General features: G+C 41.1%; 1 protein-coding gene across 1 annotated transcript in view; it reads left to right on the forward strand.

Annotated features, from left to right (window-relative positions):
• The first annotated feature begins 1179 nt into the window (after positions 1–1179).
• SEL1L (SEL1L adaptor subunit of SYVN1 ubiquitin ligase) overlaps positions 1180–27245 on the forward strand; it is a 55207-nt gene continuing 29141 nt past the window's right edge. The window contains exons 1-7 of the mRNA XM_084891546.1: positions 1180–1359; positions 7107–7144; positions 8313–8544; positions 20241–20408; positions 23594–23699; positions 24493–24655; positions 27159–27212. Coding sequence (XP_084747672.1) covers positions 1290–1359; positions 7107–7144; positions 8313–8544; positions 20241–20408; positions 23594–23699; positions 24493–24655; positions 27159–27212 — 831 coding nt within the window. The 5' untranslated portion in view covers positions 1180–1289. The remainder of the gene's footprint in view (positions 1360–7106; positions 7145–8312; positions 8545–20240; positions 20409–23593; positions 23700–24492; positions 24656–27158; positions 27213–27245) is intronic.

The following is a 27245-nucleotide window of genomic DNA, read 5'->3' on the forward strand; positions in this document are numbered from 1 at the left end:
CTGTGTCCCATCAGTTCCGATGGCCAGCAAGAATTACTTTATCTTATTTTTGCTCTTTCTCATCTACTAGTGAACTGCATACTTTCCCTTAGAAATTCCAGACCCCTGTCTCCCTCTTGGTAGATCTGAATGGCATATAAGCCTCAACTGCCCAATGTTTCCTGGGGTCCCATTATTCTTAGCGAACCCCTCTATATACATATGTAAATTTAGTTATTTTCTCCTGTTCATCTATTTCATGCTAGATTATTAGACCAGCCAAAAAATATAGAAATAAAAAATTATTTTTTTACTGCTACACTAGAAAACAGTGAAACAGGAAGGAGTGGTTAATTTGTCCAGGCAGCATCTAGCAGGGGGCCTTAAATACAAGGGAGGAGGGAAGGGGACACAAGTGGACTTACTTGTGAATACATTAAACACAGTTTATTATTGTGTTATTATTTATTAATTATTGTATGGGTGTTTGTTTTTTAATACAAACAGCTGTTAACCTACTTTTGCCTCACCCTGTATAGGGTACTTATTTATCTAAGTTTAAAAAATACCTCTAATTCAGAGGGAATTTATATATATATATATATATATATATATATATATTCAGTCTACCTGTTGTGTTTTTTCCTCGGGTCTGATATCACTATTCCAATTCAAATTTTTCAAATTAAACGAAGATGAAGCGTTTAACACATTATATTGCATGTTTCTTAATATTTATCAATACGTTGGCTAAAAAAAAGAAAAAAGAAGCCAGGGGGGTTCAAGGCTTTGAGTTAGTGTCCGGCCCAGGTGTTAGCAAAGTTCTTTTCAACAGCCACCTGCGCTTTTAAAGCACACCGCACGGTGGACTACGCTTCCCAGGAGCACACAACGCGAGAAGCCCATGAAGGGCATTGTGGTACTTGTAGTCTTCGGTGGCTTCCCAGCCCTGGAATCCCGCTCCGATTTTCCGGGCTGGTGGAGTCCAGGAGCTACCAATTAACTGGGGCCATGTCGGTGACGCCGTGGCCCAACCGGGAAAGCCCGTGTGGGAGCATCGCATAAGGATTGGCCAATCCCTGACCCCCTGGGCGGGGCGGGGAGGAGGGCGGGAAGACCGCGACGATTGGGCGAGGAGCCCGTGGCGGCAGGCGGGGATTGGCTGCGCTCTGGGGCAGAGGGGCCTGGGAAGGGGTGGAGCCAGAGACGCGAGCAGGAAGAGCCCGGCGGCGGCGGTGTCGGCGGCAGAGTTGGTGGTGCCAGAGGCGAAAGCGACAGCTCCCGGGGGTGGCGGCAGCCCCGAGAGCAGGATGCGGGTCCGGGTCGGGCTGACGCTGCTGTTCTGTGCGGTGCTGCTGGGCACGGCCTCGGCGTCCTCGGGTCAGTATCTGCCCCACCCACCCCCCACCCTGGGTCGGAGGCCAGGAGCCACCGCCCCCCCGGCCTCCATCCCGGGCAGGGCCTTGGGGGCTCGGGCTGGAGACTCCACTCTCTCCGGTCTCACCTCGCAGCCACCTGTCAGCCGCCGTGGATCCTTGGGCTTCGGTGGGCCTGAGCTAGAGAGGGTGGTGAGGGGACTGGAGAAGGAAGGAGGGGAAGCAAGGGCGGTCCCCGTGCCCACACCTCTGCTCACTGAGCGAACTTTGCAGGACTCCTCGCGGATGGGGAGTCGACTCCTTGAGAGGGAGTGCCGCCGCTGGTCAGACCCGCAGGGACTCGGGAGGTACCCCCTTCCCTGCCCCCCCGGAGCTCGCTCGGCTCTCTGGTGGACTGTGTGCGGCATCGGCTCTGACAGACACTCCGGCTCGGGGAATCTGTCAATTAGGTGGTTGACACCCAAGGCAGAGCCAGGTGCACCAAAGCCAGGAGAGGTTGACAGGGGTGTGCGAGCACCTGAGACGGTCCTCCGTCTCTTTGATTAATCACGAACACCTTTGATATAATTGTGTTCATTCCCTCCCCCTTTTAAAAAGGAGTATTCCTAAGAAAGTGTTTTTTTACCTCAATGGCACAGTGTTTCTGAGTTGTCTCAGTAATTTTATGATTTGGGGGGGAGGGAGGGGAATCATGGTTCCTATACATTTATAAAGGATTGCAACTAATTTTAACTTTATAAAAAAAAAATCCTCACCCGAGGATATGTTTTTGATTGATCTTATAGAGGAGAAGGGAGAGGGAAAGAAACATGGTCGGTGCCCCCCCCCCCCCCCCTACACACCATGGGAATAGAACCCACAACCTTTGGGTGTACTGGACGAGGCTCCAACCTACTGAGCCATCCAGCCAGGGCCTACTTTTAACTAGTATGTAGACATAGAAATCCCTGTGATTTTACAAATTAGCTGATTTATACTCTGGTTCTAAAAATAATTATTTTTCCTTTTAGTACTTTAGTCCCCCTACATCTGAAAACTTCGGTTTTGAAAGTGTGTTTGGTAAAGAAACACTTAGTGTGTCTAAGTGTTGGGAAATAATTAGTACAGTAAAGCTTTTGAATTTTAATCAGTTTTCGTTGACAAGACAGCTGTTCTGTGGCTTGAACATTTTTTTTTAGAACAAGGAAGGGTATAAATGTCAATCCTCTTTTTCAACAGAAAATTTCCCAGATGGTTATTTGAATCCCCAAATTGTCTGCCCTAGTTGTAAGTCAATGCCGTAACGTCATTCTGCTTCTAAAATAAGAGGCCTAAACCTAAAATTCTGTCCATAATGTGGTTTGAGATACCATTTCAAAAGCAATAAGCATATGCTAGTTATGTGACTGCCAACATCATGCTTTGAGGTCTGACACCCCCCTCCCCCCTTTCATCGATAGTTTGTTTTAAGGATCAAATCTTTAAAACTTGACATAATTCTTGGAGCACTGCTAGCAGTTATTTGATCAAAGGAAGTATGAAAGCAAACTACTTGCTGTACCATGGTAGAGTACTTGACGGACCATGGACCACCTGTATGAGAATTGCTTGTAGAGGTTTGTTAAAAATGCAGTTTTATGTCTGGAACAGGTCAGGGTGTCTGTAGTTTCACAAGCTTCACCAATGATTCTTTACACTAAACTGTGAGAACTACTAGTTAAAGAGCATGTCTATATCCTTGTGAATTCAACTTGCAGAACTTGGAGAAAATGAAAGCGTACAGACACCTTCCTGCATCTTCCTTTAGTTAGATTTTACATATTTAGAGCTCCATGTGCGTGGAGATGATCCTTGAAGTCAATTCACCAACATTTGGGACTCTCAGTATGTTCTAATAGAAAACTGTTAATACTGAAGTGCTAACCCTTTGGGTTGTGTTGATGTAAGTTCAAGAACTGACTGCTGTGATTTCACTCACAGTTAAATTGTGTCAAAACATTTCCCTGGTAGAGGCAAAGAACTAAATAATGTAAGATGTGCGTATTGACAGATAATAAAGGCATCCCTGGGCTGATAGAAAGTGCAGATATCCTGAAATATTTATGTGAGAGAGAGTTTTAGGAATTGAGTAATAGTGAAAAGTACTGTAACTTTTCTCACTTAGAAATACATGTTTTCTTATTTTTGGCAGGAAGAGGCAAATGGTTTACTTTTCTCTCTTTGGGCCAAAACTGTTTCAGATTCTTTTACATTAGGTTCGTTGCTGGGTATTTCAAGTAAGAGTTGTATTAATACCATATATCCAGAGAATAGATTAGAAATTGCAGAGGCTGTTTCATTTTTCTTCTGTTCCTCAAAAATACTGTGAGTCAACAGGGCAGATGGTATTATTCTTTGGTACATTGAGGAAAAGGAGTCTGAGAAAGTTTGCCATATTGAACCACATGGATAAAATCAATATATAAGGAAGCCAGGTTTTGAACCCAGGTCTCCAGGCTTCAGAATAGGAGTAATTAAGAATCAGGAGTATCCTAGAATCCACATAGATTCAGTGGCAAAGCAGAAAACAGGATGTCTCTTTGCACCAAACTCAAGCTTTTCTGTTTGAAGGTGTATCTGTGTAATTTACATGACGAGTTAGAAAATGAGTTTGTAATCATTACTTTCCCCGAAAGAATATACCTGGTACTTTGCAGTGTTGTTAGCTAATAAAATAAAAATGAAAATTGATCTTTTTCAAAGGAAGGTGTACGATTACTAAAGTAATGCAAACCATTATATTTTGGATATGAAACTTTGAGTGAGAAACCCGAAACTCCTCGTTGAATCCTTTTGCAGTTTTCTTGTTGCTTGATGTCTGTGTTCTGATAAAAAGCATTACTATTTTTGTTTTATTGATGCATAACTTCAGTGTCTTTAATCCTTACCTGGTTTCTGCATATCAGAATCTTCAGGTTATAAGCAACTTCTTTAAATGCGTTATGCGAGTAGATATATCAGTTTGAAAGAGAAAATAGCTTATCCTTTAAAACTACCATCTGGGGTAGCTTTTCCCACTTTAGTAAAAGAAAAAGAATTTTCTTATTTGCCAGTAACCTTAGTATCTATTCCTGTTTGTGAAGAGAAAAGAGAAAGAGAGAGAAGCATGATGCAATTCACATGAAATAACCCTGTTGTCACAAGTTTCCATGTCTGTTGGAGTTCAGAAACACATTAATGCCTAACAGCTTGTAGTATCTCAAATGTATATGTCTTAAAATTTATTTATAGGTATCTGTATTATTTAGTGACCTGTTGTGACGGATACTAAATTTAGTGATTTAAGAATCCCAGATAATCTAAAGTTTTAGTATTTAGGGACATACCATATATATTTGCATATTCAATGTCTGCTCTTGATTTATTAACTATCTAATGTTTGTGATTAATTGAATACATTCACACATACAACTTCAATATATAATAGAGATGAATTTTTTCCCCTTTATCCAAATATTTGTTGAGAATGGAATTTGAACCATATGTTAGAACTTGGGCTTTGGGTGATAATTGTGAAGAAGTTAGCATGCAGGATGATTATTCATTAACTAGAGGTTCAGTGCATAGATTCATGCACCCATGCACTGGTGGAGTTCCTCTGTCTGTCCAGTGGGGATCCGGCCAAAACCAACTCCTGACATCACCTGAGGGGTCCTGGATTGCCAGAGGGTGCAGGCCAGGTTGAGAGACCCCACTGGTGTGGTGCATGATTGGGCGGGAAGGGACCACAGGAGAACTCCAGGGCATGTTCAGCCTGTCTTGCCCAATCCTTATCAGCTGGACCCTGGCAGCAAGCTAACCTACTGGTCAGAGCGTCTGCCACATCATAGCGACTAGTCAAACCATCAGACATTTAGCATATTAGGCTTTTATTATATAGGATTGATATCACTACCTAAATGTATGGGCACTGTGGATTAAGACATGCTATATCCTCTTCTTCCCCCCCCCCCAACAGAATGAAAACATATGAAAGGTAATGTAAAACAGTGATATGAAAGAAGCTGTAACTTAAGCTTCTTTGAATTGACAGCACTTTTGTATATGACAAAACCTCACTAATAGGCTTTTTTTTCAAATATTCAAAAGAAACCAATATTGTGAAATAGAGTTGTGTGTTTTGTATATAATTTTGAGTTGTTTATAATTCTTAAAGGTTAGCTCAGTGATAATACAAATTCTAAAACATGTTTTTGTTATATCTTAGAATTACAGGTTATGAATAATATGACCATATGAAGTAAAGATATATGGCAACTCTATCACAAAATTTTCTAGTAAAAATCACATGGTCTTAAGACATTTTGTCTACTGGTTAATTTCTCATATAACTTATGGAACAGACAAAACTGAAGCTCATTCCTAGCTAAAATTATGTAATTTTAAGAGTGAAAAAGGAAGCTTAGAGATCCTCTATTTGTTAACTGGCCAGAAACACAAAGACCAAACATTTGCATACGGGCATGGAGTTGTCACATGTGTTTACATAAGAACAGGCCCTAGCGAGTTTTCTCAGTGGTTAGAGCATTGGCTCTTAGACTGAAGGGTTGAGGGTTTGATGCTGGTCAAGGGCACAGCACCAAGGGCACAGCACCATCCCCAGATCCCATGTCTCTCTGTCTCTCCTCCCACTTCCACTCTCTCTAAAAATAAAAATAAGAATCAATGGGGGGGAAAATTACCTGGTGAGAATTAACAAACCAAACCAAAACAAAACAAAAAGGACAAAGAATAACCAGTGACCAGAATAGAAGTAATACCAGGAAAACACAGAATAATAGAAGGAGAATTAATGTAATTGGGCAAAACCAAAGCAGCAGATGTGAATTTGGGGGAAAAGGTGTAATTAGTGGCTGGGTTCATTGTCTATTTAATATAAGCTGTTGATTTCTTAATAAATACGTATATCTTTTTAAAAATATATTTTAAAAAATAAAAATATATTTTATTGATATATTATAGAGAGAAGGATAGAGAGTTAGAAACATCGATCAGCTGCCTCCTGCACACCCCACACTGGGGATGTGCCCGCAACCAAGGCACATGCCCTTGACCGGAATCGAACCTGGGACCTTTCAGTCCGTAGGCCGATGCTCTATCCACTGAGCCAAACCGGTTTCGGCAATAAATACGTATATCTTTTGTGAATGAATGCATGATAGTATGATGATACTTTTTACCTGTATCTGGTTATCTCTTCAGTAAAATAGAACACAACTATCTCAGTATACTAACTCTACTGTCAAATAATAATAATAGTTCTTAGGGCACATCTTTAGTAGTCTTAGTGAACAATAAAGTGCTAATCAGCATTAACATAAGCTGGTGTAACTCCAGATTCTGAGCAGAGGAAAAGAATAGAATCCTGAACCACAAAATCAGAGACTGATTTTTATAAATTTAGTAACTCTCAGCAGTAGTCTGAGTATATACAGAATAATTGGATGGTATCCTGAAGTATCTGGTTTTGGTGTGGTAGTTGTTGGTCTTCCTACCTGTATAACGGATCAAGCAAATTTTTTTCCTGGAAAAACGACCATCTCACCCCCTTTTTCTCCTCTCATGTAAACTTTTCTGAACTGTTGTTGAATACAGCCAGCTTTAGATAATTCTAGTTTTATTTATCCAGTGCCTGATTATTATTTGTTGTACTTACCAAATGCTTTCTTTTCATAATACCTGTGACTTCCCAACAAGAAAGATGACCAAGTTGTCTTAAAAATTTTTTTACAGATGATGAAAGCAGCCAGGATGAATCCTTAGATTCCAAGGTATGTACGAACATTTGCATTGGCTCATATTTGATGCCCGATTTAAAACAAAGGATATGAAATCTATATGTTTTGAGAAACAGAATTGGATTTTTTTAAAAAGAAAAAGAAAAGATAGCAGGTGTCAATATATAGTTCTAGTTCTTTGGTAAGAAAAAACCCACTGACCTACGGGAGAGAAAATAATAAATATTTCCATTAAGAATGTTGGTTATATATATATATATATATATATATAAAAAGAATGTTGGTTATTAGGTTTAATTTCAACTTGAATGTTCCCAGATGTGTGTGTGTTTGTATGTGAAAGAGCCTAAAGGCTCTTATTGCCTAAAGAGAGATTGATTTTATTCTTTTAATGTTTAGTTTTTTAAATTTTGAAGACTCTCTACCATTTATTTCTACTTATATCAATGTTTTTAAAGAATCTGTTGAGTTATGCACTTAAATTGCTTGATTGAATGGTTAATGCTGATTGTTATGTATTCAAGTAGACCAATCAGTTATGATCCTTGATCTCTAGATTAGAGGGAATATAGATAAGAAACAGGAAGTTTTAGAACAGGGCTATCATAAGGGGAAATATAAGATACATTGGGAGCGCGTATGGGAAGATCCTAACCCAGACTTTAGGACTTAAGAAATACTTCCCATCCCTGGCCAATATGGCTCATTTGGTTGGGTGTCATCCTGTGGTCCTGTGCACCGAAAGGTTTCTGGTTCAATTCCCGGTTGGTGCACATGCCCAAGTCGTGGCTCGGTCCCTCCTTCCCTTCCTCCCTCCCTTAAAGAGGCTACTGGTGTATGTGTCTTTTTATGTTAGGTTTCCACTTTGCACGGTCTACCCCTTTTTCACTCAGCTCTTTGACTTATCTGTGTTATTGTCTCTTTAGCAGAAATACAACAGCTGTTTGATTCAGAAAAAAAAAATCAATTGAAAAAAAAAGGGCTTCTGGAAAAAGTAACATCTCAGTTGAAATTTGAAGAGGCAGAGTTAGGCAGGTGATGCAGACAATGTGATGAACACCTACAAAAACCTATAGAGATGAGCAAGTATGGCACATTCAGGGAGCTGTAGGAGAGATATCTGTATTATAAAAGTAATGGTCAAGTTAGATTGAAACCAATTTTGGTACTGTTGATAACTAAAAATACTCTCTGTTCTCAGACTTCTTTGCCATCAGATGAGTCAGTAAAGGACCACAGCACAGCAGGCAGAGTAGTTGCTGGTCAGATATTTCTTGATTCAGAAGAGCCAGAATTGGAATCACCTATTCAGGAGGAGGAAGACGGCCCCAGGAGCCAAGAAGGGGAAAGTGGCACAGAAGAAGTCAGCTTTTTAGAATCTTCAAATTCAGAAAGCAAAGATTATGAAGAACCAACGCAAGTACGGAAACCAGGTAGTCTGACATTTTCTTGGCTTTCGTTTGATTTACGAATGAGACGACTGATTTTAAAGCTAGAGTAAAAGATGCAGAAATCTGGGTTTACTGATTATTAACCACATATAATGTATAAAATTTAGTTTTACAAGATTTTCACCTATCAAAGTTATTCACTTAACAGATGTGACCCACTCTACATTGACCAAATTCAGTAGTCAAAATCGCATTTTTATTAACTAGAGGCCTGATGCATGAAAATCGTGCAAGAGTAGGCCTTCCTTCTCAGGCAGCCGGTATCCAGGACCCGGGCTGCTTCCCTCCTCTAACCGCCCGCAGGCACCCGGGACCCCGACTGGCTTCCCTCGGGCCCGGCTTTGTCAGGAATGACGTCTCGTCTAATTAGCATATTATCCTTTTATTATTATAGATGTTCTACCCAGTTTCCCCGAAAATAAGACAGTGTCTTATATTAATTTTTTTCTCCCAAAGTTGCGCTAGATCTTATTTTCAGGGGATGTCTTATCTTTCCATGCACTAGGTCTTATTTTCGGAGGATGTCTTATTTTCGGGGAAACACGGTAACATTTATTTTTGGACCCCAGTATGTAATAATCTGTGAGAATGGTACACACATTAGAAACTCAGAAAGGATTGTCTAACATGCTACTTTGGTTATTTTCAGAATTGTGTTAGGATTTTTACTGCTGTAACCTTTTCAGTCATCCTAGGTATTGATAGTTTGATTTAGGTATTTATCCCTCTGTAATTGAAGCTTACATAAACTTTAATCCTCTTCTAACTTTTACCTTGACACCCTCTATTTTTTAATTTAAAACATATTTATCACAGCAATGTGTGTCCACTATACACTGTCCCTCCACCCTTCTATCATTTTGTTTAAAGATTACTGCTATACCCATTTATTATTTTATTGTTAGCCACTTTCAGGACTTGATTGAGATTTTTATCTTTTAAAAATATAATTTTTAATTATAAAAATTCTATAAACATTAATAGAAAAACCAATCTAAAAATTTTAAAATATATTGATCCCATCAACTAGAAATAACAGCTATTAACATCATGAAGAATTAATTACTCTTGCCAGTGTAAGATGTACGGTTTTAAGACTAAATTGGATCAAAATTTATATACTACCCTGTTTCCCCGAAAATAAGACAGTGTCTTATATTAATTTTTGCTCCCAGAGATGTGCTAGGTCTTATTTTCAGGGGATGTCTTTTTTTTTTTTTTTTTTTAATATATTTTATTGATTTTTTACAGAGAGGAAGGGAGAGTGATAGTTAGAAACATCGATGAGAGAGAAATATCAATCAGCTGCCTCCTTGCACACCTCCCACTGGGGATGTGCCCACAACCAAGGTACATGCCCTTGACCAGAATCGACCTGGGACCCTTCAGTCCCCAGGTCGACACTCTATCCATTGAGCCAAACGGGTTAGGGCTGAGAGATCATTTTAGATGTTTCTTCTGCACATCTATGAAAATTTCCTGAGAATTGGTTCTTAAAAGTGAATTTGATGGACTAAATGTAAAATTTTAAAAGACATTTGATACATATTACTAAATTGATCTTCAGAAAAATAAGTTGGTTTGCTTCCTTTGAAACTACCTTTTTTAAAAAAAAAAATTTTTTTTATTGATTTCAGAGAGGAAGGAAGAGGGAGAGAGAGATAGAAACATCAATGATGAGAATCACTGATCGGCTGCCTCCTGCACGCCCCCACTGGGGATCAAGCCCACAACCCAGGCATGTGCCCCCGACCGTAATCGAACCCGGGACCCTACAGTCTGCAGGCCCACGCTCTAACCAATGAGCCAAACTGGTCAGAGCGTGAAACTAACTTTTATTCCTGTATCTAGGCCAGCTATCTATTACCATTTTAAAATTTGGGCCAAGTATTATAGTTTAATTCATTCCTTTTTATTATTTATCTTTTCTTTAAATAATTTGTATTTTTCAATTACGGTTGACGCGCAACATCATATTAGTTTCAAGTATGCAACCCAGTGACTAGACATTATATAATTTATTAAGTGAGCAATCTTAAACCAATATGCTGCGAGGATTTTTAAAATGTGCAATACCTGACCTCTTTTCTCTCAGATAGTCAAATAAAAAAATGACAACAGCCAACACAGCAATAGCCATCCAGTATAAATGAATCAAAATTATACCTTTTTTTTGGTCAGATTGGCAAAAAATACATTTTTTGTGTGTGCCCCAAAATTTTATCAATAGTAATTATTGCCATGAGATGAAAAGGGTTGAAAATCTCTATACTAAGTGATCATCCCGATAAACCTTGTATCCATCTGACATTAAACATAGTTAGTACAATATTATTGTCTATATTCCCTATGCTATACTTTACATCCCCATGACTATCCTGTAACTACCAATTTGTTCTTCTTAATCCCTTCACCCTTTTCACCAATCTTCCCAACGCCACTCCCATCTAGCAACCATCAAAATGTTCTTTGTATATGTGAGTCTGTTTCTGTTCTGCTTCTTTCTTTAAGATTCAGTTGTTGGTAAATATATTTATTGTCATTTTATTGTTCATACTTTTTTCATATAAATATTTTATATTTATTGTTCATACAATATTTATTGTCATTTTATTGTTCATACTTTAAAAAAATTTTTTTCCTTCTCCCTCTTAAAGAAGACCTTTTAAAATTTCATGTAATACTGGTTTGGTGGTGATGAACTTCACTTTTTCTTGTCTGGGAAGTTCTTTATATAAGCTTAGATTCTATGATAGTTTTGCCGAGTACAGTAATCTTGGTTGTAGGGTCCTTGCTTTTTATCCCTTTGAATATTTCTTGCCAATCCCTTCTGGCCTGCAAAGTTGAGAAATCATCTAACAGTCATATAGAAACTCCCTTCTAGCGTTAACTGCTTTTCTCTTGCTGGCCTCAAGGTTCTCTCTTTGGCTTTAACTTTTGTTATTTTAATTTTGATGTGTCTTGGTGTGGGCCTTTTTGGCTTTGTCTTGTTTGGGACTCTCTATGCTTTCTGGAGACTTGTAAGTCTATTTCCTTCAGGTTATAGAAGGTTTCTGTCATTTTTTTTTTTTTTTTTTAACATAGGTTTTCAATTTCTTGCTCTCTTCTTCTGGTATTCCCAGGATGTGAATATCGGCTTGGGGACTGAAGGGTCCTAAGTTTGATTCCAGTCAAGGGCACATGCCCAGATTGTGGGCTCGATCCCCGGTTGGGGACGTGCAAGAGGCAGCCGATCAGTGATTCTCTCTCATCTTTGATGTTTCTAACTCTTTCTCTTCCTCTCCCTTCCTCTCTGAAATCAATAAAAATATATTTTAAAAAACAACAGAAAAAAAAAAAACTAAAAAAAAGAACTTTCCCTCATCAACTATTTGGTTACTCTGAAATATAGTCCATACAGGGAAAGCAGGTTAAATGCATGATTCTTTTCCTTGAAATATTTTTAAATAATAAATTGGTGTCCTAGCAGCCTCCAAAGGAAACCAGTGAGCATGTTTTTGTTTGTTTTGCTTTGCTTTTGAGCATCATTTCAAATTCATGGGTTTTATATGTGTATGCTTCATTCTGTTGACCAATTGGACTCATGGGAATCAGATCAAACGTGACTAAGATTTTTGAAGATACAGTGATAACAGCACATAGGCAATGTGCGCAGAAGTTCATGGCAGCCAGAGCTGCTCCCAGGTCCTGTGTTGCCTTAATTAGGATGCACTCTGCCCCAGATTTCAACATGTGAGGTCTCTAAGTGATGTGTGTGGAGTGTGACTTCAGCCAAAGAAAGGTGTTTCAGTTTTGAAATATCTCCCATTTGTTCTTTAGCAACTGCATAGCTTGTGTGAAATTTTCTAGGAAATCATGCCTTATACTAGTAAATACATGCATCTCAGGTTCATCTCAATGAGCACGTCCACCCTGTGAAAGCATTCCATGAGTAAGGCCTCCTGGTAGTAAAAACCTCTGGTGTGCTTGCCAGAAGGTCTCTTGTTAGCAAGTTTCTAAGATGATTTAATTGTGCCAACTTTCTGTTTCTCTGTTTCTTGGGCAGTAAAAGGAGAGAATGGGTTGCAGGTCTGCTGCTAGCCCTCTCTACCCAGTAGGGTTTTTGCTTCTTTTGTTTGTGTCTCCTTTCCCTGATGCTGAAAATCTTGGTACCTAATGATATTAATCTTATATTGCTTTATCCTAACATCTATGTATCCATAATTATCTATAATAATAAAAGTATAATATGCTAATTAGATCAGACAGCTGAACAACCTTCCAATGAAGCTGTAGCTGCAAGGGCTGAGCCCTTACATGAATTTCATGCATCGGGCCTCTGGTGTATCTATAGTTAATAGCAATGGCCACCTTGCCACTAACAACAGGGACACTGAATGTAGTTTAAGATTCCTTTATAGTTCTTTTGTTTTTAGTATATATTTTACTAGGTATTTGTTATAGGGTATTTTTAAATCACTTGAATAATTTTGTGTAGTTATAGCAACAATTTTATAAAAATTTAGACTCACTTGTTTTGGTTTTTAAGTAATTACTTTATTGTTTTCTTTTATTTATTTATTTATTTTTTATTATTATTATTTTTTAATATATTTTATTGATTTTGTACAGAGAGGAAGGGAGAGATATAGAGAGTTAGAAACATCGATGAGAGAGAGTCATCGATCAGCTGCCTCTTGCACACCCCCCCACTGGGGATATGCCCGCAACCAAGGTACATGCCCCCGACCGGAATCGAACCCGGGACCCTTCAGTCCCCAAGCCGACGCTCTATCCATTGAGCCAAACCGGTCTCGGCTTGTTTTCTTTTATTTAGACTTGTTATTAATGTATTATTAATACATGAAAAAGCTTATGTAACATAAATTGCATAGGCATGGCTTTGTATGGTTGCAGTCAAACCACATTGGAACTGGGTTATACTGCAGTTGCTTCTAGGCTTGCTTTCTTTGTCAGCCTCCCAACCACGTCATTGCCTTATTGCTTCTCCTAAGGAAGCTCAGCTTCCTATCTGGTGCCCCTGCTTTCAACCTCCCCACCCCCACCCCCCACTGTCTGATCTTTCTGCCTGTTGAGGAGCCTCCAGTGGCTTCCTGCCACATGCAGAACAAACCCAGCTCCTCACCTGTACTATAATGAGGCCTTCCGTGATCAAGCCCCTCCTCTCTCTCCAGCTGCGTTTTCCGCCGCTCCTCTTCACTCTCAGGATTCCAGCCACACTGCCTTCTTGCTGTGTCCTGAACAATTTAAGTTTATTCCCAGTTATGTGGGGGATCTCCAAGACTGAAACTCTCTAGAAAGACTCACAGGATTCAGTATATAGTGGTATTTACAGCTTTGATTTATCACAGCAAAAGAATACAAAGCAAAATCAGCAAAGGGAAAGGTGCGTGGAGTGAAGTCTGGGGAAACCAGACACAGGCTTAGGGGCCTCTGCGAGGGGAGTCACAGTACATGCTAATTTCCCCAGCAACAGGTGACAACCCAGCTGAAATGTTGTTTGCCAGGAAAGCTTGTTAGAGACCAAGTACTTGGAGTTCTTATTAGGGGCTGGTCACATAGGCACTCTGTGTTTAGTACCTATATACCAATTGTCAGACCCCCAGAAGCAAAGCAGGTGCTCAGTGTAAATCACATCGTTTGTATCGTTTGGGTGAGCTGTTAGGGCAGTGGGAGTCCTTCAGAAATCTAAGCTCCCAGACACCAGCCAAGGGCCAGCCTTGTAAGCAGGCCTCTTCAAGATGGGAAGTCTAGGCCTGCTGTGTCAGGTCTTCTCTTCACAGTCAGCCCCCGTGGTGTGGCCATTGGCCAAGTTGTCTTCACAGCAAAGTCATTATCAATAAGACCCAGAAAGCAGAGCGAGGCCGACCTGCAGTAATAACTTCAGTTATGCCCTTCCAAGTCCTGGACTTAGCCAGTTAACAAATGCCACTGATCATAAAGATGGCTTCCTCAAGTTTCTGTGTTAACCTTTTTACCTGGCCCTAAGCGTCCGTTCAGGCCTAGCTCAGCTCTGGCTGTAAGGTGAAGCCGACCGGAAAGCCTCCCGGGGCTTCGGTGGTGTCGTGGTGGTCAGGGTGCACGTACAGAAGCACTGTCCCAGAGGGCCCTGGGGTAACGCTGGAAACGAATTAGTAAGCAAATTAGTTGGGACACACAAGCAGGACACACTTCAGGCAGTGCAGTGTGGCCTCCCATCCTTGGTGTCTTTTCCTAGGGTTTCCAGTACAAATAATTTAGTCCTTGGTTTCAGAGAGACCGCCAGCCAGTTCCAAAAGGTTTTGTTGTCCAGGACACCAGTTCATACATCTCAGGACTGTGGACCACATCGGGAGGTTTCCGTTTGGCGAGTGCAGGGGCCGGGCCACCTCCTGCCGCCCGCCTTGTAGTCAGCCCTGCGGCACGCGATCACGGGCTCTGCAGGCGGAACGCAGAGCACTCTCCACAGCTGGGAAAGGTGCACAGGAGCTTTCCTTCAGGGAGAGGGAGGAGTTCCCAGAAAAAGTTTTGAAAAACAAAGATCATAATACCGTCTCCCCTCTCTTGTGCTTCTCCAGGTGCAGAGGTTTAGGTTTATTTTCTTTGGTTGTTGCCAAATCATTGTTTCCATTCAGTAATCATAACTTTATGTTTTTTTCACAATCATCCCCTACTCTCACCAGACCTTTCATCTGGAGGGGTAGTGTGCAAGAGGGACCAAACACCTTCACAGAAAAACATTTCTATACAACTTAACTAGAAAGACATCACGTTCAGGAATTGTTCAAGACAGAATCCTGAATTTTTAAAAAAAGTTCAATATCAGCTTACGTAACCTCCTTCCCCTTATCCAGTGAGCAGCCTAGAAAAGGTCAAACCCTCTTTGAAATATGTTTTTATTGAAATATATTTTTCATAGAGAGAAAGGAAGAGGGAGAGAGGGATAGAAACATCAATGATGAGAGAGAATTGATCAGCTGCCTCCTGCATGCCCCGCACTGGGGATCGATCCTGCAACCCAGACATGGGCCCTGTCTGGTAATCAAACTGGGACCTCCTGGTGCATGGGTCAGTGCTCATCCACTGAGCTACACTGGCCAAGTAGGTCAAGCCCTTTCTGAGGCGAGCTGCATTGAATAATCCAATTGCACTAAGGTGAGTCCACTAGGGGAAAGGTGAGGGCAGCAGAGTCAGGTAATCAGCTGATTGTTGCAAACAGCAGCTCACCAGGAGAGCCAGACACAAGGACCCCTCCACCCCACAGTGAGACATGTTCCCGAGGGGGTTAGGAGCCTTTTCATCCTGTCACCAGTGAGTGGAGGGTCACAGCCCCTGAGAGGCATCCTCTCCCAGCTTGCAGCTTTGGGCAGGTCACAGGTTAAGTCAGTCTCTGTCGGATCATACAGCTGGTCAGCAGCTTGATTTCAAATGGTCCCAGCCAAAAGCACACCCTTTCCTGTGGACATTTGTATGTGGCTCAGACAGTTTAGCCCAGCATTCTTGATTTCCTCTCGGTGTAGGCCCCACAGAGAGGGGACCTAATGTGCAGAGGTCACTCACTGCCTGAGTTCTGTTTATCGAGCCCAGACCTGCTTTCAGTTCCACTCACGCCGAGGCTGGAAGCCTACCAGACAGTATCAGCTTGCACCAGGGGTCCTCAAGCTTTTTAAAGTGGGGGCCAGATAACGGTCCCTCAGAGCTGGAGGGCCGGACTATAAGAACTACTAATTCCTACTGTAACACCTCGGCTGCGCTCACTGCCCAAAAAACCTGGCGGGCCAGATCAGGCTCCTCTGCGGGCCGCATGTGGCCCGCGGGCCGTAGTTTGAAGACCTCTGGTTGCACCTTAGACTCAAGCCCAGACAGTATCAGCTTGTAGCTTAGAATCAAGCCCAGGCACTGAGGATCTGTAAGTTCAGGATTCTGTTAAAAGCCAGAGGCTTTTCTACGGCAGCACCAAAGCAAGATAGTGCAGGGCCAGAAGTCCCCGTGGCAATTTCTTTCCTCCACCCTTTAGCCGGGTCTTTCTTTGAGTCCAAAATGATCCACTCACAAACCTGTACATCTGTCTCTAAGATTCAGACTTCTGCCTTCACAAGCACTCACTCGCAAACTAAATCTGCTTTTTAGAACTTCAAACGTGTATTTCCATCTGTGGATCACCTCTCTTTCTTCATGTGTCCCTCTTGCCAGAGGCTCCAATAAGCAGAAGTCCATATCCATTGTGTGGGAGAGTGGAAATGTCCCCTCTTTTTCCTCATTATTCTGGCTGGTCTAGTCAAATTGAGATGAGACAGATCAATAGGAGAAAATAATCACATTTATTATTTATGTACATATGGGGTTTTGTAAGAATCTGGGAAGGATGGACAAAGGGAGCAGTTGAGACTTACATATCATTTTGAGCTAAAGAGAAGGGGGGCTAGAATAGTAGTTTGGAATTCAAAGGGAATATAGGCAATTCACAGGTAGGTGGAAAGGAGCAAGTATTTTGGTGAACAAATTCTTGCAGGGCCACCCAGAAATAGTGGGGCAGGGAGGGGAGTCTAGCAGACTTGGCCGGGTTTCTCCCTGTCTGCCTCACTTGGTTCTTATTACGCTAAGGTGATCTTCTAGAAATTCCTGCAGCAGGAATTTTTAAATCTCAATTCCTTTAGGCAGGTAAGGAGTAGGAGGAGGTTAAAAGGCTCTTCTTGAGTCTTTTTGTTTCTTAAAAATAACCAGCTCACCCTGACTGGTTTGGCTCAGTGGATAGAGCGTTGGCCTTCAGACTGAAGGGTCCCAGATTCTGTTCCAGTCAAGGGCATGTACCTTGGTTTTGGGCACATCCCCAGTGGAGGGTGTGCAGGAGGCAACTGATCGATGTTCCTCTCTCATCGATGTTTCTAACTCTCTATCCTTCTCCCTTCCTCTCTGTAAAAAATCAATAAAAAAAATTTAAAAAAAATAATCAGCTTAAATTATATCTCAAAAAGGCATATTTGGGGCTAGCAAATCTGCTCCTCCTCAGTTACAGAAACTTATCCTGCTCCCAATACTCATAGAGTTTAAGTTACAACCCACCCAGTAGTAGCAAAAGCATGGAAGCTGTGTCCCCGACACATTTTTCTGTGCAGCTTTCCCTGATCAGGATTATTCCTCTGGCATATATGGGATTACAAACATTTAACATTTTCTATCAATTTTTACTATACATTCAAATGTAATGGCCACAAAATACAGAGCCACTGTAATTTCCCCCCTTTCTCCCCCATCATTGCAAATTTACTTAAAACTTTAACACTTGCTGTGTTAGTTAGTATCACAGCAGCCAGGGAAGATTGGGCTGGAATGCAGGGGAGGAAGGACAGTAGGGAAAACTGCTGCAGCTGCAGGGAGACTGGGAGAAAACTGCTGGAATGTTACCTCCCTCCCCTTTTTTTCTGGTGTATCTAAAATTTGGCTCCAGCCCTAGGACCTAATTTAACTCCCTTCCCCTCACCACTACTCCCCACCCCTGGTTTTAACATTTTGACCTTTCACCTTTGGAAATTTGGCGGGAAGTGGGTGGTCCTTTCTCCTATTCAAGAAGAGAACAAACCCAAAGGCATCACCACTTTAACCAGGATGGCCCAGAGCAGCTGGGGGCCCAGTGAGCCTGCTCTCCTGGAGCTGGATCTGTTCTCAAGTTCCACAAGTTACTTCTCCCTCTCACACACACAGCACTCCGCTGCTGCTGCATTCCGAGGTGACTCCATACTCACCGGGAACCCGAAATTCATCATACCCTGCCCTTATCCTTCCTTTCCCAAACCGCTCGCACTGGATTTCAGTGAGTCAGGGTCAACTAATGTTGGGGGTCCCCAAGACCACCCCTAGGTTCAGTGATTTGCTGGGAAGACTCAGCATATAGTTGTACTCACGGCTGTGATTTACTATAGTGAAAGAATACAAAGCAAAGTCACAATGGGGCGAGGTCCAAAGGAAGCCAGATGCAAGTTTCCAGGGAGAGAGAGCCTTTGGACCCAGCAAAGTGCCGTGGCACAAGTGACAGCACAGGAAATGTTCCCTTCCAGAGGCTCATCAGTGACCCAGCCCTTGGAGTGTTTAATGGAGACTAATCATGTAATCACTCTCTGTCTAGCATGTACCAAAATTACAGACTTGAGAAGGAAAACAGATGTTGAGCATAAACCACATTGTTTTTCCAAACAGTTTAGATACAGTGAGTCACTTTGAGCAGTTAGGGAGCGGGAACCTCTTATCTTAGTAAGGACAACCTTCTGCTCCCTTCCTAAAGCCCTACACCTGGGAGCTTCCTTGCCTCCTCTCCTCTGTGCATCTAGTCAGTCACTAGGTAGTACCATATCTATTTCCTTAGCATCACTTCAGTATTCCCACTTCTTTCATTCCATGATCCTCTTCAGGCTCCCATTACCTCTGGGTTAGACGATTGTCACAACCTTTGGACTGGTCACCTTATCCAACCCTCCCTCCATTCCATTGTCCACCCTTTTAGCAAAATGAGCATGTCACTCCTACTTAAAACTCTTATGTGAGTTCCACTGTTCTCAGGATGAAGTTCAAACTCTTCAGTAAGATTAGTCAGGACCTTGGCTTCTTCGTGCTTCTTTAGCTGCTTCTCTCATCTACTTTGTCACTCACCGTGCATGTCCCAGTTTCCTGAACTCTTTTTATTTTGTCTAATGTACCATGCTTATTTTCTTTTCTTATCATACCTGTTCCCTCTGTCTGTACTATTTTTCCCCACCTCACCCTGCAGCCTTTCAACCACTCCCTCTGGGACAGCAACCGCTGGTTCGAGGACCACTGGTGGTCCGTGAGGTCAGAAAGGTTGGCGACCGCTGCTCTGGGAGGTTCATTGTAAGCTTTAGTTCTGGCGAGGGGAGGCTTTCCTTTCCATAACATCGATCACACTTTTGTTTAATGCCTGTCTTCCTTGTGAGGCAGTAAGTTCTATAGAGCAGAGACCTCTGCTCCACCTCATTCCTGGCACCTAGGAGATCCTCAGCACTTATGGAACAAATTAAAGATTGGGTCTCCACCCTTAAACTCTAAGTCTAGTAGGAGCTAGACGCAGGGGTCTTCAAACTACGGCCCACGGGCCACATGCAGCCCCCAGGGGAGTCTGATCCTGCCCGCCAGGTTTTTTGGGCAGTGAGCGCAGCCAAGGTGTTGCATTAGGAATTAGTAGTTCATATAGTCCGGCCCTCCAGCTCTCTGAGGGACCGTGATCTGGCCCCCACTTTAAAAAGTTTGAACACCCCTGAGAGTATTGTAAAGAAAGAAACTCAATATGTATTATAAGTGCTCTAGTAAAATGTTGAGGGATCATTTTCCTAGTATTTATATTATTGGAGAAATTGACTTGGAAAATAGAAGAGTTGTGCCAAGCAGTGGAATTGATTCAGTTGCATTTGCCTCATTTTTTGCTCACTAGTTGGACAGAAGTTGGACAGTAGACTGCATTCTAATGTTATTGAAGCTATTTACAGAGCTGGGTAGTCAGCTATTCATGCTCACTAAGTTGACTCACCTTCAAGTCACCCCTAAATAGGATTAGCGCTGACTTTTTGTATATTCCCCATTCCAAATCATGTATCTTCATCTTTAAATACTAGTAGCTGAAATTGACGGTGTTGAATCCATGAATACCACAGGTGCTGTTCATGTTTCAATTTTTCTTCTTATCTTTCCAGCTTTGACCGCCATTGAAGGCACAGCACATGGAGAGCCCTGCCACTTCCCTTTTCTTTTCCTGGATAAGGAATATGATGAGTGCACGTCAGATGGGAGGAAAGATGGCAGACTATGGTGTGCTACAACCTATGACTACAAGGCAGATGAAAAGTGGGGCTTTTGTGAAAGTAAGTATTGATTTGTAGGAGGAATTTCCTGTTGCTCCATGTCTTGAAAAACATCTTTAAGGCCTCTGTGAGCCATCTTTTTCCGCCCTTGACAGACATGGTCTGTCAACCATGTTAGTAATATGGTTATAGCCTTAAAGAACAGAATTTAGCACAGGAAGCATGCAGTGTATTTATTTCCAACCTGTCACTCAGGCAACTTATCACACTGTCTTATTTAGAGAGGGCTTTCTGTTGGTGTGCACAAGTTGTTCTGCAAACCCTCAGGCAGGCTGCTAATTTAATAAATGTAAAACACTTTTTAATAGTAAAGGAAACAGCATTATGGAGAAGGTTAAGAGTGATAAGGAAGAGCCTACCTTGTGTGGCTGAATGGTTGATCATTGACCTGTGAGCCATGAGGTCATGATTTGATTTCCAGTCAGGGCACATGCCTGGATTGCTGGCTCTATCCCCAGTGGGGACGTGGAGGCAGCAAGCCAATCAATGATTCTCTCTCATCATTGATGTTCCTCCCTTTCTCTCTGAAATAAATTTTAAAAATATATATTTTTTTAAAACAGTGGTTAGAAGAAAAATAATAACTTTTAAAAAACATTTTGAGCCCTGGCCTTTGTGACTTACTTGATTGAGCGTCCTTTCCTCTGCACTGAAAGGTTGCAGTTAGATTCCAGGTCAAGGCACATGCATGGATTACAGGCTCAATACCCTGTAGGGGACATTCAGGAGGCAGTTCATCTATTTTCTTGTATCGATGTTTCTCTGTCTCTCTCCCACCTCCACCTTCTTCTCTTTTTCTCAAATCAATTTTTTTTTAAAATCTTTTAGCCCTGGCCATTTTGGCTCAGTGGATGGAGTATTGGCCTGTGTACTGGGGGTGTCGTGGCTTCAATTCTGGTTAGGGGCACATGCCTGGATTGTGGGCTTGACTTCCAGGGGGAGGAGGAGGCAGCCAATTGGTGATTCTCTCTCATTGATGTATCTATTTACTCTCTCCCTTCCTCTCTGAAATCAACAAAAATATATATTTTTGAAAATCTTTAAAAACACTTGGAGTAATATGTGCTATGCTTAGTAGCATTTGAAAAATCATGTATGTTTCACTTTCCTGCATGTTAATGTCAGTATAAGGGGGCTGACCTCTAAAGGTATTTTTTCAGGAAAAACTTTGTAACTAATAAAGAACAACAGAAAATCTTTTTCTTCTTTTAAAAATATATTTTATTGATTTTTTTACAGAGAGGAAGGGAAAGGGATAGAGAGCCAGAAACATCAATGAGAGAGAAACATCGACCAGCTGCCTCCCGCACACCCCCCACTGGGGATGTGCCCGCAACCAATGCACATACCCTTGACCGGAATCGAACATGGGACCCCTCAGTCCGCAGACCGACGCTCCATCCACTGAGCCAAACCAGTTTCAGCAGAACAACAGGAAATCTTAAACATATCTCCTTTGATTTCAAATAACACTTTCAAAATAATGGCTCTGATAGATAATTAGGCACTCCTAGAAGATAACATCAAATATAGCCCATCTTGTGTGTAGGCCAGTATGATTAGGAACTTTGGTATAATAAAATCAGATCTTTATATATAAGAACTCCTGTTTCTGTGAATATTGGTCCTAATGAAATATTCAGATATCTCTTAATGAGATACAATACTGATACAATACTATATTACAGTAGCAAAATAATTTTTGAGAAATCTATAACAATTCTGTGATTTTAAGTATTGGTGAATAAGGAAAAAATAGAGCTTGAACTTCAATCAAGAACTACATTTAATAAAAATCAATTATTTTACAAATTTTTTATTATATAATTAATCAAATACTTTACCCTTATAAAGATACACAGTATTTCAGGTGAGGCTTTTAAAGTGTCCTTTGAGCCAAAACTGGTTTGTTCAGTGCATAGAGCATCAGTCTGCAGACTGAGATGTTCTGAGTTTGATTCAGGTGAAAGGCCTGTACCTTGGTTACGGGCACATCCCCAGTGGGGGGTGTGCAGGAGGCAGCTGATCGATGTTTCTAACTCTCTCTCTCTCTCTCTTCCTTCCTCTCTGTAATCAATAAAATATATTAAAAAAATAAAGTGTCCTTTGAGTGCCCCTAGCTAGTTTGGCTCAGTGGATAGAGCATCGGCCTGTAGACTGAAGGGTCCTGGGTTCGACTACCGTTAAAGGCACGTGCTCGGTTGTTTTGGCTTCATCCACAGGAGGGGGCAGGTGGGGAGGCAGCTGATGAATGATTCTCTCTCATCATTGATGTTTCCATCTCTTTCCCTCTCCCTTCTCTGAAATCAATAAAAGTATATTAATTTTTTAAAAGTGTCCTTTAACTAAAATGGTATTTTTTCTGACTTTATTTTTTTTTTTTTTTAATCATCGATTTTAGAGAGGAAGGGAGAGGGAAAGAGAGAAGCATCAATGATGCGAGAGAATAATTGATTGGCTGCCTCCTGCACATTCCCTACTGGGGATCGAGCCCATAACTTAGGCATGTGCCATTAACCAGAATTGAACATGGGACCCTTTAGTCTGTAGGCTGACGTTCTTTTTTTTAAAAAAAATATATTTTATTGATTTTTTACAGAGGAAGAGAGAGGGATAGAGAGTTAGAAACATCGATGAGAGAATCATCAATCAGCTGCCTCCTGCACACCCCACACTGAGGACGTGCCCACAACCAAGGTACATGCCCTTGACCGGAATCAAACCTGGGACCCTTCAGTCCGCAGGCTGACGCTCTATCCACTGAGCCAAACTGGTTTCGGCAAGGCTGACGTTCTATCTATCTGTTGAGCCAAACCAGCAAGGGCTGACTATTGTTTTTTAATAATCCTCTGTCCTTCTCATTTTAGCTGACTTGGCACATGATCATAATTTGCTACTGAAATTTCAGTCAAATTATATTAAAAGTTTTAGAATTACTAGCAGAAAAGTACCCTCCAAAAGCAGGTTGATGTTGCATGATGTGAACGAGTTGTGTGTTTTTTATGTTTTATCTTCTGTCAGGTAAAGGCCACAGCTAAAATATGTGTCTTTGGAGTCAGCTTTGTAAAGAAGGAAAGATCACTAATTGTGTTTGTGTTCTCAAAAGGCAGACTACACGCTGATGCTTGATAAATAATTGGTTAGAATTAAAATCCATTTAAGTGCATTTAACATTTTGTTTTTAGCTGAAGAGGAGGCTGCTAAAAGACGGCAAATGCAGGAAGCAGAAGTGATGTACCAGACTGGGATGAAAATCCTCAATGGAAGCAATAAGAAAAGCCAAAAAAGAGAGTACGTAGCACTGCGAGTAGGTGCCTCCCTAAGATAGGCCATTATAGAGATAAATAGCGAAGTTTTTTTTAAAAAAGTGTTTCACCAAAACAGAGGCTTTGTTAAGTTGCATTATAAGAAGTTTAATACCATATATGGACTTCAGTGGCATTCTTATCAGACATTAGCTTGTTAGAAAAAAAAGGGTAATAAATACTGACCCCACCAATGTACAATGAGCAGAATGGAAATAATGGACTAAAGTTGTAGTTTCCAAGAACCAAGGATACATATGCTATTTAGAATTTAAAATTACATAAAACGAACAAAAGGAGTTATTGTCAGGTGTTGTTGTTGTTGTTCGTTTGTTTTTGCTTTATAATATTCTTGCAGACAAAGACTAGAATTTAGGAATTTATGCTTGGAAAGAACGTAAAACAAGTGACTGTCTTCTAATATTTTATGCCCCACTAATTTCAGCTGGCTTATATCCTGTGCAAAGATTTTTTTTAAATTGCAATGGTTATCACTGGATTATTTACGGGACACCGTATTATTACAGTTCTTTCACTGCACGTGTAGTTAATGTTTCTGGAAGTTTTGGGAATTACCATTAGTGTAATTAGACTATTCCAAGGTATTAGGAGAAAACTGGTACCTTACTTAAAAACAAAGTAGCCAGTTTGTTTTCTATGCATAAGTAACATGACTATAGAATAAGGAAATTATTCATGTTGCATTTCAGTAGATCGTTAAAAAATGTAATAAAAGTCCAAATTATTGCTAATGTGTTTTTAATTGTTTACATTTAAAGAGCGTATCGGTATCTTCAAAAGGCAGCAAGCATGAACCATACCAAGGCCCTGGAGAGAGTGTCGTATGCTCTTTTGTTTGGTGATTACCTGCCACAGAACCTCCAGACGGCTAAAGAGATGTTTGAGAAGCTGACTGAGGAAGGCTCTCCCAAGGGACAGGCTGTAAGTGTACTTGCACTGAGAGTCTCCTCCCACACAGCACTTGTTTATTTTAACAGCAGCTTACTCTTTGTGCCCTAACTTCTTTTGAAAATAAAAATGAAATATCTTGCCCAGTGGTTAAGCATCTACCTATGAACCAGGAGATCAGGGTTCTATTCCCAGTCAGGGCACATGCCTGGGTTGCAGGCTCGATCCCCAGTGTGGGGTGTGCAGGAGGGAGCTGATCAATGATTCTCTCTTATCATTGATGTTTTTCTTTCTCTCCCTTCATTTATGAAATGAATTTTAAATAAAAGTAAAATGTCTTTGAATATTAATTTTGTGGCAGATCATTTTACCAAACTTCTTAGTCTTTTTCCTTTGTCTGAGAACGTTTATGGTCACTTATGGCATCTTGCCACAATTATGCCTGTAGTTTTCCAGATTTGATCTGTAGTGAATGAAACGTAAAGGTAATTGGCTTTTACCTAAATTACCAGTGCATTTCTTTCCAAAGTTCCGATGCTCCAACTCTTATTAATCTTGATGTTTTTAAATATATATATATATTACAGAAGCAGTACAGGTCCATTATAAGAAACTAGAAATACAAACTAAAAATGCTAAGAAAGTCAACAATGCATATGTACAACTAGACATGAGCATTGGTAGTATGTTAGTGCATGCACACCCCCCTAGACCTTTTTTTTTTCCCTTTTCTTTTTTTTCTGTATAGATACATACAAATTCTTGATTAAAATAAGATGTCATTGTCTACTGTTCCATAATGTGCTCTTTTCAATCGTTAATCTTTACCTTTCTTTGCCAGTAAATTTCTACATCATATAATACCCTTAGCATATTCAGTAGTATTGAACAGAACATTTCCTTTATACTATCATAGTTTTGTCCAAACCTAACCCCGGACTATACCTTATATTCGGTTGTTATTTCTAGCATTACCATCCCCTTTCTTTTTTTCTTTCTGTGTTAGAGAGTGCCCATTTTTCTGCAGATTGTCCTCACTCAGTTTATCCATTTACTTCTGCATAGTGTTCTATAGTTTGTTTTTTCATCATCTATATTTCCTATAAACTGGCTGTCACAGCTAAAGACTATGATGAACGCTAGTTAAATATTTTTGGCTGGACTGCATTATGGGGATGTTCTGCATTCCCTATTGCATCACACCATTTGATAAAAAATATCTGTTTGATTCCCTATTAGTAATGGTAAGGTTGACAACTAGGATTTAGGGTGCCACCACATTTATTTAAAACTAGAGGCCTTGCCCAGTTAGCTCAGTCTGTAGAGCATGAGACTCTTAAAACTAGAGGCCTGGTGCACAAAATTCATGTATGGGGGGCGGGGGGTCCTCTTAGCCCAGCCTGCACCCTCCAGTCCCCTGGGGGAATGTCCAATTGCTGGTTTAGGCCCATTCCCAGTTATCGGGCCTAAACCAGCAGTTGGACATCCCTCTCACAATCCTGGATCATTGGCTCCTAATTACTCACCTGCCTGCCTGCCTGGTCGCCCCTAACTGTCCCCCCTGCTGACCTGGTCACCTATAACTACCCCCCGTTGCCGGCCATGTCACCCCTCAATTTCCCCCTCCCTGCTAGCCTGGTCGCTCCTTAACTGCCCTCCCCCCTCCCCTGCTGGCCTGGTCACCCCTTACTCTCCCTCCTTCTCCCCCCCCCCAGCAGGCCTGGTTGCCCCCAACTGCAACCCCCCACTGGACTGGTCACTCCTAACTGCCCCCACCCACCTGGTCACCCCCAACTATACCCCCCCTACCGACCTGATTGCCCCACACAGCCTGCTGTTCAGACGTTTGGTCGTCCCTCACTAAATCCCCTGCCAGCCTGGTTATAGGCAGCCATCTTATGAGGGTGTGACAATTTGCATATTATCTCTATTATATAAGATGCCTTTAATAATTCAGGTTTACTGAAGGTTTTAGATTTGCTTAGTCACAGAAGTCTGTTTTCAGACTATTTCAACATTAGCTTATACTTCAATGTTGTCAAGGCAAAGGATAGGACTTTACTAGTGCCTTCTTTGATTGGTTGAATTTTTTTAGAAAATGGTGTGCTCTAGCTTTGTAAAGTGACCTTTCTTCCTTGACTGCTTCACCTTGACCTCTGGCTGCCTCTTTGTGTTCCTGGGATAGTGGATCTTGGCAGTCTCTTATCCATTGTGTTGATTTGTTCTGTTCTTATAATAGTTCATTAAGATCAAGTAAAAGCCATGTTTATGTTCAGACTTTTTTTTTTCCTAGTTAATAAGTTATTAAGTTATCTTTAATTTTCAAGATAAACATTTTGACTTGTTTAAAGTTGTATTTCATTGTATAATTTGTAAAACCTTGAATGCATTTCTAAGGCTCTTTAATTCCAAGTTGTACATACTTCCAACAACTTAAATTGTTTCCCATTTAAAGATTCTTTCATCTTTTCAGAGTTCATAAAACATGTCTGTTTTGAATAAACTTCCACCAAAGGCAGTTATCATTTTATTTCAGGCTCTTGGCTTTCTCTACGCCTCTGGACTTGGTGTTAATTCAAGTCAGGCAAAGGTAATATTATTAAAACTTTAATTTATATGACAT

Source organism: Pipistrellus hanaki (assembly GCF_964339955.1).
Source record: "Pipistrellus hanaki genome assembly, chromosome: 1".
NCBI lineage: Eukaryota > Metazoa > Chordata > Mammalia > Chiroptera > Vespertilionidae > Pipistrellus > Pipistrellus hanaki.